This window comes from Micromys minutus (assembly GCF_963924665.1).
Source record: "Micromys minutus genome assembly, chromosome: 4".
Lineage (NCBI taxonomy): Eukaryota > Metazoa > Chordata > Mammalia > Rodentia > Muridae > Micromys > Micromys minutus.
In genome coordinates, this window is record NC_137973.1 from 59,764,484 (window position 1) to 59,786,472 (window position 21,989).

A 21,989-nucleotide genomic window follows, 5' to 3' on the forward strand; every position below is an offset into this window, starting at 1 on the left:
AGTAAAGAGGACACTAACGTGGCTGATACACAAAATGGCATTTGGAGAGCACTGCTCTGCAAGGTATGGGCCTTGTCCATAATAGAGGGAAGCTAGCCTAAGGACTTCATGTGCATCTGGGAATAGAAATAGTAAGGCTAAAAAGAAAGACATGATCACACTTGAAACTTACATTGAAAAACAGAAAGAAGTAGATGTTTCTTAATGAAGAGTAAGTCTCCATACTACGTACATAAACAATGAATGGACACCACAGCTTCCCAAAGAAAAGAGGCTCCAAAAAGTCATGTAAGGAAGGAGTACCAGACAATGTCCAAAGATGGTGGTCACCCTTAACTAGTTAGCTTTAGCTGTCAACTCGACAGAGCCCAGAGTTATCTGAGCGAGTCTCAGCTGGAGGACAGCCTGAATCAGATTGCCTGTGGGTATCTCTAAGGGTGTTAATTAAGAATATTAATAGAAATTACTTGAAAATAAATGGAAAAAAGTTTATTACTAAATGCATATTAAAAATGTTTACCAGGAACATTTCCTGATCTATCTAGTATAATTATAAGATCTAGTATAATTAGACAAGTTTATGACATTCAACATGAATTGGTTGATCACGGAACTGTTTCTTTAAGTGTTTGAATTTGAACCCAGGGTTTTGAGCATGCTTGGAAAAGAAAGCTGTCACTTGGCTGCATTCTCACAGACCTCAATACAACTGTTTCTTAGAGAGTGAAATATAGACACACTTAAGTGGAAACAAGAAAAAGTCACGTCATAGAAAAAATACAGTTGAATAGCAAAATCTCTAAACAAGGAAAAACGTGATATATGCATTATGCTACTTTTAAAAGATTTGTTTATTTTACATGTAGAAATGCACTGTCTGCATGTGTATATGTGTAGTTTGTATGTGTACATATCCATGGAAGTCAGAAGGAGAAATGGAGTTCCAGGTGGATATGAGTCAATATGTGGGTGCTGGGAATTGAACTCCGGTCCTCCAAAAGGGCAACAAATACCCTAAGCCCCACCTGCAATTGTTATTTTTAAAGATATAAATTGCATGGCTTCTGAGAAAGATAGAAAGGCAGGTGAGATCTAAAATAAAAGTCATACCAAGGCTACCTGTCTACTACAGGCTCCTCCTTGACTGTGGAGATCACCATCACAAAGTGTTCAGTAACTCTGCAGAGTCAGAGAATGATAAGAACACCTGCAGAAGGCTTTGGGGTCCAAATCTCATCTTCGAGGATAAAGATGCAGAAGTGGAGCAACCTGTATTAGATCTCTTACAATCTTAACAATTAAGATATTTTCACTCCAAAAGAGCTACTTTCCTCATGAAGTCACAATGGTATGTCTCAGGACATACCGAGTTCTCATGGGCATATCAAAATGGAGGAGGAGAGGTCCTGTCTAAGTCTATGAGAACCCTAGGACTGTGCCTGCAAATGTTATCAGAACAGCCTGCAAAAGGAAATCGGAGATGGAGTGGGGCAAAGGAGTTTGGCAGCACTCAGGGAAGAGAGAATGCAATACAAAGAGAATTTCTTATTTTTAAAGAAAAAGAAAGCCAACCCATGAGGGAGTTAGAACTGACTGGGAATAGACAGTATGATCAGGTGCCCTCTCATGCCTACTACTCTAGCATAATAAATATGCAGAATACTCAAATCTACAAACACTCGCGTGGAGAGAAAAGAAGGCATCATAACACAATGGAGAAAATAAAAGGAGAGCATCAGAACTTTGAAGAAATTTTGTTTCCAAGTAACTTAGAAAGGATCAGTATGCAGAAATATGTTCAGTATATATAGTGTCGTACAGTCGTGGCAAGACTTAAATTTACAGAACAGATGAATGTGAACATGCTGTTTCAAGATTAAAGGCTGATAAAGTGGAAGCCAATGCTGTTTTTGTTGTATGTCAAATTTCCTAAATGTGAACACACTCCATTCAAGTGCTCCTGTAACTTGAGTGTGTTTTCATTGCACACCCTTATATAGTCTTCCTTTATTACAATGTGTTATGGATTGGATGCTCTCCCTTTAACAGCCTATAGTAACTCCTGCTCTCAGCGTGATAGATTGGGAAACGCCTAGGAGATGGGAAGAGTGCACTTCTGAGTGTTTTTGTGAGGGCCCTCCCTGAGATAACTGAGGGGTGGGAAATACATCTTTCCTAATTGTGAGCACCACCACCCCAGGGACTCAGATTCCCTGGATAAAATACACGAACAAAGGCTTGCACCCCCTTGGCTTCCCAGCCTCCATGAACCGTGTGGCTTGGCACTGTTATACCATTTGAGGCTCATTCCATTCCCAGATACAGAGACTCACCCAATCATAACCCGAAACCCATGAACCAGAGAGCATAGATTATTCTTCCCTCCCTCCAAGTTATTTTTTCACATATTCATCACAGTAATGAACTGGTGACTGATATGTACACTGTGGAATTTAAAAATCTAGGAACCACAGAACACACCCCAACTTAAAGGGGGGCATGTACTGCAGACGAATATTGGTGAGCAGCACCTACCCTGGCTCTGGCGTCCACAAGAGCACCGTTTCTCAGGAGACAGCGGACCACTTCCACCTGCCCAGCCCGGGCCGCCATGTGAAGGGCAGTCTCACCACGCTGCCAGAGAAACAAGGATTGTGCAATCGTAAATAACCCAGTGCCCTGGACAGTGGAGAGTAAAGATGCCCCTTTGGTGAAACTCAGCAAGCTATCCAAGTGTATGCGTGATCTACAAGAAGGCATGATTGTCCAGTTTAGAAAGTTTCTCTTTGCACCTTCTCTATCTTTAGAATGACAAATGTTTGGAAATGTTTTTTTATATCAATGACAAACTATGGAACTTACCCAAATGTCCAGGATACCCTGAGGTTTCGCTTCATGTGGGTTTGGGTGAAGATGTGATTTTTCATCCTATAAACCTGAAATCTGTCATCCATCCCGTTCAGTGAGAAACTCCAGATGTCAAAGATCAACACATTGCAACATCACTTAGACCAAACATAAATCATTTCTTCTCAAATTTCAAACCGTACTGCTGAACACAATCTTCTGTCTGGTTTGCCTTTTTGCTGGGAAATTAAACTACGACTACTCATATGAGAAATCTAATGTTTCCAGGAAGAGTATTTTCCATGCTTATCTTAATGACCATATTTGATTACAGATGGTATTGTAGAAGGCTTCTAAGAGGTGAGTGGAGTCGCTGTTCACTTGCTGCGTGGGTTTCACATCAGTCCTCGGGTATCTGTGGAAAACCCAGGTCTACCATACACCTCAGGAGATGATGAAGGTGTTAGAGACAAGATGTTATTCTTAGAGGGAAACTTGTTCTCACTGCAGGGAGCAGGAATGTGATCATTCGGGTAATCTCATAGTTAAAGCCAGTATTAGAATGAAACCAGCTGACTCAGCACAGCTGTTCTAGAAGGTAAGCTGACAGTAAGGAAGCCAAGGAGTGCATTTCACAAGAACGAGACTGACTTTCGACTTGCCTATGTTGGGGTGACATGTTTCTGGAAAAGTCCTGTGAATAATGCCTTGATCTCTCGCACGAAAAGCTCTGACACCTAAAAAGCTTTCCAGTGAAATAGGGGAGGGGTCACTGCTCATGGTTCACTTTTCTCACCGTGATGAGACCCACCACATTTGCAGTTACGAGGAATGTGTGTCAAGTGATAAGATTAGGAAGCATTAACCTAGATATTGACGGGCAAGTTGTCTTCTGGGCTAATAGCTTATGTCTCATCAGTTAGCCTTGTTTTCTGATGGCAAATTTTGACTTTGTAAACCAAATTGCATATGAAATGTGCTGTTTTATAAAATAGCATGAGTCAACCGTAACTCTCCAGATGCAGGGGGAGTGTTTTCCTCTATGGGAATGATTTTATCCTTTTTCCTGCTGTCAGTCATGTGTGTCTAAATAAATGAGACTGGTGTTTCATAATTACAGACAGAGAAAAGCTCGACATTTCCTTTCTAGGTCTGATAAGGATAGCTATTTCACTAATTTTTGTAGAAATAAAGGCAAGAATAATTCTTTCCAGAAATTAAGTCAAATATGCCTCCCCAAAGAATATCTATGTAATGTTGAATTTGCATGTTTATGTTTAAGTTTTGTTTTATTAATATCTTTTCAAAATATAAAAATATTTTAAATACTACTCTTTTAAATATTTTAAGTCCTTTATTTTATACCTATATTGGGTTATGGTCTGGCTTCTGCACATTTGAAGGTGATATATATATCACAATATTCCAAGAGCACACCTGGTCACCCTACTTTATAAGGATTGTCTTGTTTAAGCCTTAATTACTGATTTGGGGATAAAGGGCATTTACTGTAAACTGTGCTTGCCTTTTACTATTTATATTCCTCCTGTTTATGCAGAAGTATAAGGAAAGTCAAAAGACAGTGTACTACTCAGAACCTTCTATTTTCTCATTGTTAGGCATAGCCTGATCTCCTCATTTTAAACCACTTAACTTTAGAGATTGGTAAAATAAATAAATAAACAAATATAATATAAAGTGGGAACTTAACCATAAATTCACGAATTGGTTACAAGAAGATAGAAAATTTTTAGGTCCTGCATCATAGTCTCAAGAGCTCTTGAACGCTTGCTGTTCTACTCTTGCGGTCACCAATGAATAAATACTTTAGGGTATACTATATAATACAAGTCTCCAGTTAAAGTTTACATCTAGGTTTTCTGGGAATAAAAGTTGTCAGGGGAAAAATGTATCTGCAAATGTCTGAGTTCTTGGTGCATCTTCTGCTTGGTGTGAGTTTTCAGACAAAACAAAACTGTCAGGAAAATGCATATGTTTATGTCCAGAGGGAACACCAAGGGTCATGCCAGCCCTTCACAGCTTAGGAACTGGCTCAGCAGACAGCTACATTGACTCCTGCTTAGGCTGCATCTAGTTGGAAAGCATCAAAGCACAAGAGACAAAAATTGCATTCAGAACGCAACACGATGCCAGCCACACACAGAGGTGCCAAGGGTGGGTGCACTGGGGTTCAGGACGTGACTGACACTGTCACAGCAAGCAGGCAGTCGATGTCCACACAGTTTTGTCACCAACTCCAAGAGTTCTGGATCCAGGAGCCATGTCCTAATATCTTGAGAACACACAGGTCCACAGGCACCGCACTGCTAGAGAATGCTCTATCCCTCTAAACATAGGGTTGCCAGATTTAGCAAGTACAAAGCTCAAGGGTCCATTTCAATTTTAATTCCAGAAGTAATCAAGTAATTATTCCATCGTATAATAACAGCTGCATGGCATCTACTTACACTGGAAGAATTCAGTGTTATCTGGAATTAAAATGGAAGATGGAGTCTTCGATCTTAACCAATAGCTTTACGCTATCTCCTATCTGAAGAATCTAGCCTTTGAAAAATAAAACGAACACACAGAAATCAACCAACGATCCTGTTGCAAGGGTAGACAGGTGTTTCCCAGGTGTTTGTTGGGTTTGTTTGGAGGGGCTGTAAGGACAAACATACCAAACCAATGAAGAAATGTGGGGTAGCAGTCATCCAAGAACTAAAAGTTAACAAAGCCCGAAAGGGTGGGAATACTAGAAATGTATGTGCAATCTAATTCTCTCCCTTCCCTGAGGAGATGATGCAACGGTTAAATAATCGAGAACCCATTTGGAATTGGTCACTTAAATGGCTCGTTTTTGTGTTTTGTTTTGTTTGGCTTGTTGTTGTTGTTGTTGTTTATTTTCAAAAATCTCTTTTAAATGAAATTCTACCCAGTGTAGTGGAGCATGCCTGTAATCCCAGCATCAGGAGGACAGAGGAAGAAGGATTTTTGCGTTCAAGTTTAGTCTGGTATACAGACTAAGTTCCAGAACAGCCAAAGCTACATAGAGGCCCTGTTTCGAAAAATATAAAAAAATAAAAAAAGATTTCATCCAAGTTCCCTATTTAATACAATTGTGAATATCATTGTGGTAATATGATGATATATTTTAACATAACATCATAATTGCTTCTGTGACTCCCTATATATATTGGAATATAAATAAAAAACATGGGAAAACATAGGAATAAAAAATATAAACAGCAAAAGTACGTGAGCACACAGTAGTGCTTTTCCCGAGAGTCACTGGTCTGTGTGCAAGACACGTTCAGTTTCTAAAAATTGAAATGAAATAAAAAAATTAAAAATTGTAGCAAATGACATTTAATGTTGTAATATTTAAAAGAGGATAATTTGATATTGATTAAAAGGATAAAAAGCAGAAAAGATGAATTTCTCGTGTGTGTGTGTGTGTGTGTGTGTATGTGTGTAAGCCAGGGATTCAGATTTCCGGTGACTTCCTCATTTGCTCTCCACCTTATTTATTAGAGGCAGGGTCTCTCCCTGAACCTGGAGTTCACTCTTTTGGCTAGATTAGCTGATCATGAGCCCAAAGAACTCCTCTTATCGGTCTCCAAGGCCAGCACTGAGACAGCAGAAACACACAGGACTTTTAACATTGAGTGACAGGGATGGAATTCAGGTCTTCGAACTTACAAAGTGAGCACATTAATGACTGAATTATATCTCCACCCCATCAGTTCTTTAAGTAGTCAAAAAGAAAAAAGTTCAATTCAAGTTGGCGTATTTGGAGATGACTCCTGTATTTGGTAATTAGGTATTGCCAGGTAATGCATTGGAGCCAATACACTATGACTAAGGAAACGGACAGAACGGAAACTCTCTAACAGTTTTATACTCTTACTTTTGAATAATATAAAGTATATATCAAATAAACTGGCTTCTCCAATGGACTCTGTCTGAACACCAGAGCCTTAAGAAACTACATAAAACATGGAGGAATGAGAACTTGGGGGGAAGTGTAGGTAAAGAGGAACCCGGGCATCTGTTTTATATGAAGTGGGAAAGGTTACCCCAAAATGAGTGCATGCTGCAGGCCACAGCTACAAGTATAAACAATGTAATAATGACACTCATGTAGGGAGAGTTATTCTGTTTTATATGTTTTTAAGAAACTTAACCCTCTGTGGCCCCGGGACTGTCAATTATCTGAATGAACGTGTACAGTGGGTTCTCTCCTTCCCTGGGAAAAATTTGTTCCAGATGATTTGCCATAAAACGGCGAACAGACAGATTTTTAAAGGGTGCTTCAAAACAGGGAGAGCAATACATATATCAAGTGAAATCCTAAATTAGACCAGGGAGAATTCTGGAACACCCAGTACTTGTTGGCGGAAAGAAACGTGCTGAGAGCAGCATTTATATTAGAACATTGTTGATAACTATTTCAGGGGTGAGAAATCTCCACTGTACGTAGGAATGAGGTCAAAGTTAAAACTCAGTAGGAGACAGTAAATGCAAGTCGATTAGGGGGTGCTTTGATAGCCTTTATCTTCACTGCCTGCCTGTATCTGGCTAGTCTTTGCTAAGGTTGAGGATGGAGCTTTATTTAATTAAAATTAGGTGGAATGCAATGCATTCAAGCTTGTAGGGTGAGCCTTAGTGACTGTTTTGCAACCCATCATTCATTCACATTTAAAGGTGTGTGTGTGTGTGTGTGTGTGTGTGTATGTTTGAGGAATGCTGTCAAGGTTGGCTCAGACTCACAAACCACATGCCTCAGCTTCAAAACAGCTCAGAACTGCAGATGTCAATGACCCCACTCTGCCTTAGAGGAGCTTTAAAAAGCATATTTTGTTTTTTCGAATGCCCTAGATGAATGTTTAATCCATCTGCACCAGGAAGCCTCAGCTGTGTCACTGCCCGGCTTCCATTTTTGTTTCCTGACATGTGGCCTCTGCATTCAGTGAAGCTCCAAATGTTATTCTACAAAATGTCCCAGAGGCCGCCTGTAAGCTCTGATGACACACACACAGGCCCACACACACACCCACTCTGATCCTCTTGCTCCTTCTCCCTGTGGTTATTCTGACCCAAGCCATACTCACAATGTTAGTGACATCTGGAGAGGCTCCGTTCTGCAGCAGAAGGAGGACAATGTTCAAGTGGCCCATGAAGGCAGCCACATGTATTGGTGTGAGGCCAGACTGCGAAACAAAGCGACAGTAGCTTTACTCCTCTGCACCGTGGGCTTTGGGGCTTCTTCAGATAAATAAAACGAGTGAAGAGGACAGAAGATGGGTGAGAGGAAGAGGAAGGCATAAGAGCGGAAATGTTTGGTGAGAAGCTGAAACACTTTTCTACCTCTGTTATAGCTTGGATGGAAGCCCCATATTTCACCAGCAGTTCCATGACTTTGATGCGGTTTTTCTTGCAGGCAATGTGCAGTGGAGTAAAACCATTCTGTGCAAAAGACAATCGAGTTAGTCGAAAACATGCAGAAACAATTCTCACACAACTCCATGCTGGCACATTGCAGGCGGTTATGTTCCATAATGTCACATAGTGTCACCATCTCTTCAAAGGGTGTTGCGATTTGGGAAAGAGAAGGGGAGGTGTGTTTGCACGAGTTTTAAAGTTTGTTCCCGTCATTCTGAGCGCATCCGGAGGGAACAGAAGCAGAGAGAGGTGTGTGAGCCTACTTGTCAGAGAAGGAAAAACAGTGATTATGTTTTAGATGGCCTAAGGTGCTGTAGGCTGTCTCAACTGGTCAGGTGGTGAAGGAAAGATTGGACCGAGTGAAACTAATTTTGATGATGAAGGGCCAGTTTGTCAGAGCGTAAGAATTTTTCATCTAAGCTAGCAATATGACAGCTTTATAAAAAGTGTTTCAGCTTTGTTACTACTTTCTTTGGGAGAGTTTTAAATTAGCAGACACCATTATGCTGACAATATGCATATGAGAAGTTAAAATTTATATTATAACATGTCTACCAATGAGACATGTTTAATTTTTATAAAGAAACGATTAAGTTCCCAGATATATATTATTTTAAGGGGAAGTGATTATATTCCTGAATATTCTCGAGAGAGATGGCGAATTTCTGGGATGGCTACCAGACGAAACCTCTGAGACTATTAGGTGGACCTCCTGCAAGCCACTTGTAGATTTGTAAACTAGGTTACTATTCAGGAATTGGAGAAGTCATATAAAAATTTACCTAACCCCATGTTAAGTTATGTATTATGTCTTTTGTTTTTTTATTTTGACAATGATCTTTTATAGAATGATACCTATCTTGCCAATTAACAGTTTTAAATGTCCCAGTGGGAACTGAGTATCATTTGATATTTGTATGTTACCAATTCTTAGGAAAACATATGGTCTCACTCAAGGTGGTGCCTTAGTATTATCTACAGTGGAGTATTTAACATAATTTGTTCAGTCATGTCTCCTGCTTATAAACTATGTCCTAAGACAGATAGATATAAGTAGCAACATGTACCTGTGGTATTAGAATATGTACAACTAATCACCTGTGATAATCAATAAGCTTATCTTATTCATCACTTAAAAAGTATTAATCACATGGTAAAAGTATTCATCATGTACGTATTTTCAATTTATGAGAAAATCAATGTCTTCAGATATGTGAACATGACCCTGGAGGCCTAATCACTAAGTAACTAACGATAAGTGGATTTCACTAAAAAAAATTCAAATATCTCAATATGTTCAATTGATAATTTAATTGATTTATTAGTTTACTTATTGATCAAATGTGTGGCTGACTTTTGAAACTGGGTGATCTAATGTATCCCAACCTGGCCTCCAATTTTCTATGTAGCCACAAATGATTTTAAACTTTCTGATCTCCTGCCCCTAGACTATAGGCATATGCCATCTGGTTTATGAGGTGCTTGGGATCAAACCTAGGGTTTTATACTTGCTGGCAAATGCCCTTCGTATTCACCTACTACCCTAGCCCAGTATTTAACCATTTTAGCAAGAGACTCTCAAAACTGTTTGAGGAGAAAATTAATTGACACAACCGTGTAAACATACAGGAAAACAAAACAATGTGCTCTTAGGGTAAGATTAGAAAACAGCTGGCTTAAATTAGTACCTGTCTAATGTAATAATTAGTTAGGGTATAAGTGAAGCAAGAAAGATTTATTCCATGTTAGACTGTGGGAGACATGAAGCTACTCTGGCCCCCAACTGTTTCTTTTGAGCAGGTCCCGGAATGCTTTAAAATGCTTTGTGAAGCAGGAATGCATATGTCAAGAACCACCCAGAACACGGCTGAGTAGTAAGTTCACAAAAAAAAAAAAAAAAAAAGTCCAAGTGAGCTCTCCACCTTATATTATGGACTTTCTCATAGTCAAATACATTCACCAGTTACAATCTTGATTTTCCTTAAAAGATTAATAAAGGTTAAATTTTTCATACCTGTATCCTAACTTTATCTAACATTCAGAGGTACCTAGAACTAATTTTGCTCTTTTGTTTTTGTTTGCTTGTTTGTTTCTTTCTTTCTTTCTTTCCCAAGACAGGATTTTTTTCTGTCTACTGTTGGCTAGCCTTACATTTACTCTGTAGACCAGGTTAGTCTTGAGCTCAGAGACCCACCTGTCTCTGCTTCCTGGGTACTAGATTAAATGCCACTACACTCAGCTATTTCTTACTTTTTATTATCTAGTTTCTATTTTAAAACACTGATGATCCCAGAGTTTCATACTGTTTTCAACTCAGTAATCTGGTGTTCTTCTAAATCTGCCCGTGCTCACTACCAGTTAGGAAACTGTGAAGGTATGAAGTAGGCTTTAAAGGAGGTGAAAGCTCAGCAGTTATTAACTGTGAGTCTATGCTCTTGCACTGGTGTAAGTGCTATTGACCGAGCAATGTGGTTTTGCTGTATCTGGTGAATGTGGACTGGGCCAGGTTTACCAGGGCTTTTGCATTCGGGTTGGCTCTCTTGTCCAGCAGGAGTTTCGTTACACGGTAGTGCCCACAGTGTGCAGCAACATGAAGAGCCGTCAGGTAATCCAGGGTGACGTCATCAACAGGTGCCTTGTGCTGTAGCAGGTGCTTTACACATTCGACGTGGTCCCCCTGTGCAGCCATGTGAAGCGGAGACAGCCCATTCTGCATATTGAAACAAAGAAAAACCAAGTCTGCGTTTTGTTTTTAATGACTCTCATAATTGACTGACTTTGTTTGGAGACCTGACAAAGTCAATCGATCTGTAACACAGCTAGAGGCAGGCGAAACAACTTTTTCTGAATATCTGAATGTAGACCAGGTTATCTTAGAAAAGGGGGAAGGAAAGCATGGATTTAATTTTATGATCATAATAATCTTTAGCAATGTTTTTCATAATATTCAGCTTGATTTTACAAGTTATGAGAATAGTATTAGATATATAGAGTGACTGCTCATGCATAAATCATCCATATCTAAATCTATATATAACAGCGTAATTCAATTATCTATATGTCTGCATTTCTTTACATATAAACAGAGGAGTAGGTTGGCAAAGGAGAGAAAAGTGTGTGCATACGTCAAAGCAGTAGAAAAAATTTTACCGTATCTTAGGTTTAGGCTTTGGAAAAATTCTGAGATCCAATAGGAGTCTGAGAATTACTTTAAAGTGGGAAGACAGACATATGCTGGAAGACGGTGAAGCCAAGGTAAACCAAGATCAGTGACCCTCGGGGCTCTCAGATCTGAGGATAGTCTAGATTTGTCATTGTTAATATAGCGTCAAACAGCTTTGGCCTTAGTTATAGAGCAGTCAATAGTAAATAAAACTTAAGATACCAGGGTAAGACTTTCTTCCCATCAGTCGAAGTAAAAAAAGCTCCTTATTCTGTGGAGCTGGCTCTCCCCTTGCACCTATACATGGGTTCAGGAAGATTTGCTTGACAAGTGCTTTTTCTCTGCTGAGCCATTTGTCTCTCCATCCTCCCCTATTTTTAAAAGCTAGGCAAATAAACATCAAGGAGAAACTTACACAATTAGGAAAAAGTTAGAAGGACATTGTTCATTCAAGAAACTACACTATTGTTTGTGCTTAATAGCCACTCAGGTACTATCAAATATAATTTGTTGATCAAATAACTATTTTGGTTACTATGATATCAGCAAAAAGAAGTGGAAACCATGCATGTGTAATATGACAGAAAAGGCCGACAAGCCAATATTATCTACAAGAAAGGAGACTTCAAGTGTGAGAAACAGCGATAATCAATGTATGAACATCTTAATTTTGGTTGTCTGTGGGTGGGAGAGTTAAAGAGAATTAAAAATACCATTTGTTTCTAAAATGCATTGCATTAGGAATCAGTACTTTGATATTTAGAAACCCATTAAATGGACTTTGAAAAGAAGAGCAGGTAGTCCATATTGGAGAAGAAGATGATGTCAAAGTTACGGTAGAACAAACATGGCAAGTGACAAGGTCTGGACAATGTGTACAGTGCTCATGGGAGAATTTTGTCATTTGCTGATGCTTTAATCCACTTGAAGGTTATGTGTCAAACTGATCACCACATCCTCCATATCCTTCCTGTCCTTCATTTTACGTTTCTTCAGGATTATTCTTAGTACTTCAACAACCTACCTGCAGAAGACCCTCTTCCCACTCTACCTACACTCCCAGAAGACTGTTTCTTGGTGCAGACCCAAATTGTCTAGCATTTTCCTGACGCCCCCTCTGCCTTTCCTTCTAGCCCATTTCCTTCTTCCTGCATCTCTAGTGACTCCTCTGTGGCACTCACAGACCTTCACAGTCTTCATTGGGAACCCCACAGCCACCATATTTGCCGAGGACCCAGAATTTGCAACAGAAACCACTGAACAGAATATCCAGCCAACAAATACAAGACCATATATCTACACTGCTAAATCCTTCAAACATTATTACACAGATACCTAGGTCCCAATGCAAAACCAAACATGTACAACCAAGACAGTATGCATCCTCCAGAAGCCAGAAACCCAATATAGCAATAGCTCCCTCCACAAATGTAATTTAGGTAAAACAGAAGACAAGAACTTCAAAATAACAATTATTAATATATTTAGAGATCTTAGAATATGAATGAATGCCTTAATAAAGACCATGAAAACATAAACATTTAAATTAAATAATGAAAATATTTTAAGACACAGAAGTAGAAATATAATCAATAAAAAATCCTAATTGGAATAAAACTGGAAATAAAAAAATCTTACAATCTCAAACAAAAACCTCAGAAGTAAGCCCCACTGTGGATTACAAGACATGGGAGAGAGAATTTCAGATCTTGATGACAAGAAAGAAGAAATGCATAGCTTAGTCTAAGAAGATGTTAAAATCTTTAAAAAAAAAATCTGGGACACTGAAAAAAAAACTAACCCTGTAAATAATAGGAATAGAAGAATAAGAAGAAAACCAGGTCATATAGAACACCAAACAGACAGTTCAGAAAAAGAAACTTTCTGTGATAAATAACCAAGGCACCAAATGTTCAGTACAAAGAAAGAATATTAAAAGCTTTGTTAGAGAAAGACCAAGTCACACAGAGGCAGACTCATTAGAATAACACCCGACTTCTCAGTGGAGACCAGGCAAGCCAGAATGCTATGGAGGTATGTTATACCATCTCTAAGAGACAGCACATGCCGTGCCAGGACTACTATACTTGATGACTTGGCAAAAAGAGTATATCAGACAGAAGACAAAGAAGCATAAAACCCCTGCATTGGAGACACACTCGAAAGACCTCAACAAACAGTAAGGAGATAAATATATCCTAAGGTCATGAAGAAGGACAGCAGTTCAAGGCAATAAGAGACGTCATGAAAGAGATCAGACACTGTTAGAACAGTTGAGGCAACAGGATTGCCTTGGGTGTGTGTAATGTGCTCAGAACAACTGGGATGCAGAAAGAAAGAAGGCAGTTGGGAGCCTCCAGCAATGACTAAAGGGGGATATGTGGAGACTATGAGGTTTGGGGTTTAATGATACAGATGGGAAGAAGAGCTGATGGAATGCAGAGTGAGCGAGCAGAAGAGCCCAGTGTGACATGAGGTATTCTGTGTAAGAAACTGAAAAAGTAAGACGCCCGTGAGTTAAGATACAAAATGTAAAGAGGCTATGCTCAGGAGTGGGCAAATATCATGAGCTTGCTTTTTAACTTCATTGGAGCTGCCTAGTAAATACCCAAGCAGTCACAGGGAGCTGCCATGAACATAGAATTCTAGGAATTTGCACGTGTGTGCCAGGAAAACATAGGTATAACTCAAAGATGAACTGCAGGGAAAGTCAGAACAAGTGAGTGGGGAGAGACAGAGCAAAGACAGAGCGTGGCTTCCAGAATTGCTAACTAAGAGATGAGAGATAAAGAGGAAATGGTCACAAAGTCAAGGAAGAGGATGCTAGTGATGCAGAAGGAATCCATAGAAGTATCATGTCCTAGAAGGTGAGTAAGGGAAGCATTTGAAAAGAGAGGCATGGGAAGCTGTGCCAAGTGACATGGGAACAGATGGAACACGGACTCCATGGGCTCTGAGTCATAGAACCCGATAGCTGTGACAGTGGGAGTTTGTGGATCACCCCCTGCTTGCTTCGGATTTTCTCAGTGTTGTATGGGGGGGGGGATGTCTAAGAGATTTAAAGAAAAGGTGATTTAGGTATCAAGGAGCAAGATGAATCACTACAAAACTGCAGTGTGATTTGCCTGGCGACGCATTAGGTTACGTTGAGTGATTATGAGTCTGAAGGCAACCCTATCACAGCTGCCACCCTGGGAAACAGGAATGTGACATGGACTTAGTCAGCAGAAGCCGTAGGAAGTGGGTGTGAATGTTCAGAGGAGTGGCCAAAAGGGAATGTGGGCTATGCAAAGGGAAGGGCTCAAGGTGTGCATGGAAGCTGAATCTGACTGGGATTGAGGATTTGGAGTAAGGGCGCTAAGTCACAGAAAGGGGGGTGTGCTGGAGAATGTGAGGTTAGTCATGGGGATTGCACAGGCATTAGTCAGCACATGGAGAACTGTAGCGATCGCCTATCTCACCAGCAAGAAAGATGCGCCACAACAGGATCCTTCTACAGGCATTTATTGCGGGTTTGATTGCAGTTGCGAAAGACCCCGAGTCCAGAAATCAACCCTCCTTATATATGCCTAGGAGGAATGTGTCGATACCTGATTTGTGCATTCTGTGCGTCCTAATTAGCATACTCGGGACTAGAGAATGAGTCAGCATGAGTCAGCAAAACAGGCTTATGTGCATGTGCACTTAGGTTGTTTATCTCAAAACTGGCCAACCTCCCTTCGGGCTGGGCGCCATCTTGCAATGGCAAATGCGGTGGCTTCCCACTGAGAACTCTTTGAGGATATGAGAGAATATTCATTTTGCTGAGAGCTGAAAATTTCAAAAGATAAGCTGAAGATGCTTCAAGGAAGGAGACTGGGTGATTCCAAATTGAGAGCCTACATAGAGAGAGGGAATACCCTCTCTCTGTCTCTCTGTCTCTCTGTCTCTCTGTCTATCTCTCTCTCTCTCTCTCTCTCTCTCTCTTTCTCTTTCTCTCTCTCTCACACACACACACACACACACTAGCAGCATAGTCCTACTCCAAACCAATCGTTTCATCTGCCCCAAACTCTTTAAACTTTACAGAACTGTGCTTCTTCTTGATCTTCTCCTGTCTCAACTGCCCTGAAGAGTTTAAATGTCTTAAAGATGCCTTTTGATTAGCATTCATCTTGCTAGTTCCTTGGTAGCCAGAACAGTGCCTGGCATATGGTATCTTCTCTATCTATGATGGATAGATGTGGGAGTGAATGAGTATAATTATAGGATCAACAATACTGTATGCTGGACCCTTAGACTTGAATGACTCTAATTAAATAGGAAGGTTACTCTAAAAACTACAGTAAGGTAATCCATACTCCTCCTGATTATTTGGCAATTTCTTGGAAAACCATGCAAGCCTCAGTTTTATATGTATTTTAAAAATTTGGGTGTAACTTGATTGGACTGAGATTTTACTTTATTTAAGTAGTAGTTAATTTCTTCAAAATATTATCTCTGTATAACATAGTCTAAAGTGTTGCATATTTTAAAATACATTTTGCAACATTCACATTATAGAATAATAAAAACAATGCAGATAACTTATTTCACTTTATGTATTTTTGCATTTAGTCAGTTTTGTTGTTTGTCTAAATGGTTGGCACAACACATCTTCTAAAGAATGATTTCATTCTCTGTATATGTTAAGTATATACACAGGTTTGCTTCAGATGATAACAATGAAATTGTTACTTAAGATATAAGTTGAGCTGTGTTTGGTGGCACACGCCTTTAATTCTAGCACTTGGGAGGCACAGGCAGGCTGAGTTCGAGGCCAGCCTCGTCTACAGAATGAGTTCCAGGAGTACACACAGAAACCCTGTTTCAAAAAACTAATTATCAATATCTATCTATCTATCTATCTATCTAATATTTGTATATAAAATAATATATAATATGTAATAAACATTGTATTATATATATATATATATATATATGTAAAATACTCTTTCAAGGTAATGTCATTAACACTAGAACATAAAGCTTTGAGCTTGTTTAATCTTTTTCTTTTTGTTAATACTAATTACAATAATTACTTAGTAGCAAACTTAACTAACTACATTGACTATCTTCATAATTTCCATTATCATTGGAATACTGTGAATGTTGCATGCATATATCATGTGTGTGTGTGCATGTGTATGTGTGATGTATGTGTATGTGTGTGTGTGTGTGTAGTGAAGATAACTCATGTGTGATCACTGTGTTGCATTCTTCACCTTGCTCTATGGCTAGCATCAGTAGATATTAGAATTATTAAGGGATGGGGAAAGGGAGGAAACAGGAGAAAATGTAAGAGGTCTACATTGTCAAATATTTTTTATTATATTTAAAGAAACTAAAAATTATTTCCCATTAAATTATTATGGGTGGTTAGCATCAATTTATGTTTCATGGTATCTTCTGATAGATATTGGAGAAAACATGTAACAATAAAAAGTAATTTGCAAATATTGATAATAAAAACTTCCAAACAATTTATTTGCTGTGTGACATTTATTCACTTGAAAATAGGTTTTCTTTATTGAGCACATTAATAAAATGTAGCAAAAAATGCTTACTGTGTTATGCTATAAAGAACAGAATATTTGCTTTATGGTTCTTTATAGGTAACTAATCTAATGGTATGCTCTTCCCATTACGTTTATTAATCCCTAATGCAGCCAACTGGCTCTATTAATGAGTATTTTTCTAATTAGTATTACCCAAAAGAAAAAGACTAAAGAAGCTCAAAGCTTTATCTTCTGACATTAATGATAGTACCTTGACAGATAATTCCATATGCATTATATAGTTATCTTAAACCATCATAAAATTTTTAGCTCATGCAATGTAAGAGTCTTATATATTATTATATTTAATATTCTCATTTTTATGTATATGGTTTGTCAAATTCTCATCTACAATAACAATAGACTTAAAAAAACAAAAGGAATGTTTTGGTATACATTTGGTACATCTTGATGCTTGTATTTGCTCATTTTTATAATTTATCCAAGTTTGGAATCTATTTCTTAATCTTACCACATTGAATAAGTTAAAAAACTGGACTGGTGCTTTAGTGTTAAGGAGAGACTACCCAGCGTGCCTTACAGAGTCCTCAGATGCCATCTCACTCATACTGACTCACCTTAGTCCTCGCCAGCAAGGGAGCTTCCCGTTCCAACAGCAGCTCCACCACTTGGTCATGCCCACTTCGTGCAGCACAGTGAAGGGGTGTCAACCCGTCCTGACAAGAGAGGTAAGGAATTAAGCCTGAGTTCACACTTCTTTAAACACAAATGAACAAATGAAAACAAGTTGTGTGAAAGGCACAGTGCGCAGCATTTATGAGACTCTAAGATTCTACTCACATGAAGCCACAGTTGGGGATCACACTACTATCCCACTTGATTTGGGTTTTCTATGTGTCACTCTTATCTAAAAATTCTTCTTGCTCTAACTTGTCCATTAATATTATCCTTTGAATTGTAACTACTTTCTTAAATTTTCCAAAAGTATTTTGTGGTGCCCTGGTATTATTTTCAAAATCTCTTGAGATTTCCAACATTTAACAACAACAACAGAAAAAAAAACTTATATATCTCTTTCAAAGGTGAAATCTTATTATTAACAAATGGAATTAAATGATGTCAACTAATATATCTTAAACCGTACTATGTGTTGTTTATATACCTGCTTAGCTAAATGCTTGCAGGGGTAACTTCTGGCTCTTGCTAATGCTCTGGATGCCTTCTGTACTTCTTATCTTACCAAGAGGGATCCAGGGTAGCAGGGGTGATAGGAAGAGCAGGTGGAAAACGAAAACTGTGTGGCAAAATCACTTTAGCGACTACCAGGAAGTAGTGAAAGAGAAAGGAACCCGGCATGAATAAATCAGAACAATCAAGATTGTCCAAGGACAGAAACATAGAAGAGGGCACCAAACAGGTAAATTGGGAAGAGAATAGTTGAGAAGGTTTCAGCTTTGATTCCTTCAGAACAGTGATAGCTAGTCTTCCATGACTCTATTTCCAGGGTCATTTTGCTGAGCTAGATCTTCCTTATAAGAACAACAGTCCCCGGGGGTGGCCACTCTACGTTCCTATGTTAGATCTTTCCAGTCTGATCTCCAGGCTCACTGTCCCAGGTTACTCCTCTACAGGACCTAACTGTGCCCTCACGCTGCTGGTTGGGTTTGACCTAGGGAATAGGGAAGGTGACATGGGAGAAAAGAGTCTTCCAACCTTGACTGAGGGATTTTGCTGAGTGTCCGTGCAAATCCCATCTCATAATACTACTTCTGAAAGTTACAGAAGCTTCTTGCCCTCCCACCTGTCAGGCTTGACCACAATGTTCTTGGCCCCCAACACTACTCTGGTCATTGAACCTACCTAATATGCTGTCCACGATATCATAAAACTTTCTTTGGTTTTGTGTGTGATTAGACATGTGTGTTTGTGTGCTTGTGGCCATGCATACATGTGTGTAGGAAGATGTAGATTTTCCTGAAGCTATTTGTATTTTAATGTTAATTCCACTCCCCCAAGAAGGGATGACTAGTCATGTGATTCCAACTGAACCTTCCCGTTTTAATTAGTAAAATAAAGGAAAGCCAGTGACTGGGCGATGTGAGGAACTTGAGGTCTGAGAGGTCGGAGGAGGTGAGAGGATGGAGGTTAGAGTTCGTGGCAACTTTCCAAGGACCAGCTGCACCCAGGTGGAATTTATTGGTGTTAAAAAGCTATGAACATTAAAGGATTTTATCTTTTAAACATTAAAGTCTAATATCTCATATAGAAGGGCAGTTTATATCTTTGTCTATTTGATGCCATCTTGTTGTGTAGAAGATTTGTGGATTGAGAGTTGAATATATAAACCTTTATGAAAAGCTATCAGGCTTTAGAGTTGTATTTGTGTGGGGTTTTGGGGTACAGAAATACCCAGGGACAGAGGTGGAGAACAGGTAGTAGACAACCGCCCAGGAAAGGGAGTTGGGCAGACAAGTTGGACCGTGCTGGTGGCTTGGAACAGGATCCAGAGGTACGTGGGGTTCCGAACTAAAACCAGGCCTGAGGAGTGAGACCTCGGGGTCAGTAAAGAGATAAACCGATATTTAATTTTTAATATTTACTGTGACAGGGAGACTAATAGTAAGAATCAAATGCCCTTCATTAGGAGCCATCCAGCTTGGTTTTGAGACTAGGTCTCGTGGTTGACTCAGAGCTCAGGAACTAAGCTAGCCCTGCTGGCCGGAATTCCCAGGGACTCAACCTGTCCCCACTTCCCCAGAACTGGGAATATGAATTTCTATCACCATACCTGACTCTGTCATATGTGTTCTGGCCATCAAACTCAAGTCTTTGGGTTTTTATGGCAAGCACTTTACCAAAGGAGTGCTTAACCCAGGCCCCATAAATAGATTCTAATTACCATATTAAATTTGAGTGTCCCCCAATGATACCTTCATCAGGTGTACTTCTTCCTCAGTAAAATCAGACACACAGACACACAGACACACACACACACACACACACACACACACACAGAGAGAGAGAGAGAGAGAGAGAGAGAGAGAGAGAGAGAGAGAAGATACACAGACACACATACTGGCCTCTCTGCTGTGAATGATTTAACGAAGGCTGATCAGTTAACGTTAGAGGAGAACCACCTGTCTAGCCATTAGCTCAGAATTGTTTTGGATATTCCTTTGCTTCCTTATCTTTTCCTGTCCTCACCCTCCGACTGTGCTGTTCTCCATTAATAGATGCTGAAATCAGATCATTATTATAAAAATGCAGTGTGTCCTAGCTCATGGTACATAATTGTGCCAAAACCCATTTCATCCTTTTAGCAATCTCATTTCTCAAATGAAGGCCTTCACATTTCCTAAGAAAATTGTGTATGCTTCATAAGATGTTGAAAAGGGGAAATAAGACAATATTTCTAATATATTCAACAAAGTACATAGAGCATCATACACACAAGACAACTGTTAACTAGTACCTCTCCTCTATTTATTACTTCTAATAAGGAGAGAGGTTCCAGTTTTCTGATGTGTTTTGTTCAATATCATTTAGTGTTTTGTATACTTTTATTGTAAGCATTGAAATATATTTTAAATATTTAAAATATACTCCTATGGGGTAGCTCTATATATAAATAATGAATAAGTTTTAAAACACAAAAAAAAATGATGTTAATAAAAAACCAAATGAATAGTCTCATTTTAACCAGCTATAAAATTGATAGTTTAACATTAAAGTGTGGAGTTTTAGACATTAACAAAGGACTCTGATGTAAATGTCTCAGAATTTCACACCAAAGTCCATCAATAATGAGTCTTCCAAGATGCCAAATGCCTCAGTGGCTCTCAAAACTGGTGACAGTGGGGAGGACCAGTGGAATGGTTTATTTTTAATGAAAAAAAACTCTATTTTTGCTTTGTTTCCCCCCCCCCATAATGGAAAACCCAAGCATGTGAAATGGAATGATAGCACATGAGAGAGAATTTTAGGTGGAAGACACTATATTCTGATGATTTGTGGATAATTTGATTGCTAAAAGTAACTTAAAATTATGATAATTACGATTTTTAAATTATGGGTATAAAAATCCTTTTATAAAAAATAAGCATTTTCGATTTCAAATATATCTTAAGGGACCAGAAAGCAAGCTCAATTCCATTATCTTCCATTATCTTAGTAATCAAGTAGAACGGGCCTCTCAATCCTAGGTCACTGATTTGAGTTCAGGCTTTTCTTCAGATTTGGAAAGCGGGGCATGACCCTTTTAGCTGTGGCCAGGGTCTAATACTCTAACAATGCTGTACATCACTGTTACACATGAGGAATGTTTAGTTCGTGGGTTGAAAGCTTGCCACCCTTCAACATTGTACACCATCCTATGTGTGCTGATTGGCTAGCCCACAGAAAATCCAAAAATATCACTTTTATATCCCATGCTAATTCTGCTTATGGGACACCATGTTAGTGGCTCTCAGTGGATAATGGACAGAATGTGTATTTCATAGAAGTCAGCAAGGAAAAAAACCTACAAAACAAGACATTTCGTTTTACCCTGTTTTCTTAAAGAATCTATTGTTAAATGTTCACTGTGGAGAGCAGTTTTGGCACCTCTGAATAGTTGATGTCAGAGTAATATTAATTTTATCCCAGGACATTTTGGGGCTATCCAAGGCAGGAATCTGGCCTCTGTGCTATGCCCTGTAAGGGCTATTATCGAGCACATCTACTTCTGTAGCCCTAGGCAGGGCTCTAAGAATAAGGCTTTAAGGAACATCTACGTCTGAAGTTTGGGGAAGGGCCTTTTAGAATGTGGTGTAGGAAAGTGAGTTTGTATTTGATGCTCCAGGCAGTATCCTTAGAAATGCAGATTAGGGAAGGGTGGATTTTGGAATGTAGGCATAGCAGTATCCATTTTTGTCTCAGACCTGTTCACCTGACCTCCAAAATTGTTAACTCATTTGATCCCTGTCTCAGAACAGTTGTTACCATTTTTGCACATAATT

The 21,989-nt window shown here is 39.1% G+C and overlaps 1 protein-coding gene across 9 annotated transcripts in view; it reads right to left on the reverse strand.

The window, feature by feature from the left end:
• ANK2 (ankyrin 2) overlaps positions 1–21,989 on the reverse strand; it is a 539,079-nt gene that overhangs the window by 95,033 nt on the left and 422,057 nt on the right. For 7 of the 9 annotated variants that reach the window (XM_080915859.1, XM_080915857.1, XM_080915858.1 and 4 more), the window contains 3 exons: positions 17,610–17,708; positions 10,805–11,002; positions 2,536–2,634 (listed from right to left, as the gene is read on the reverse strand). In XM_080915859.1, coding sequence (XP_080771985.1) covers positions 2,536–2,634; positions 10,805–11,002; positions 17,610–17,708 — 396 coding nt within the window. Of the gene's footprint in view, positions 1–2,535; positions 2,635–7,961; positions 8,061–8,217; positions 8,317–10,804; positions 11,003–17,609; positions 17,709–21,989 lie in introns of all 9 variants that reach the window. The other 2 variants (XM_080915853.1, XM_080915852.1) reach the window with 1 other exon arrangement.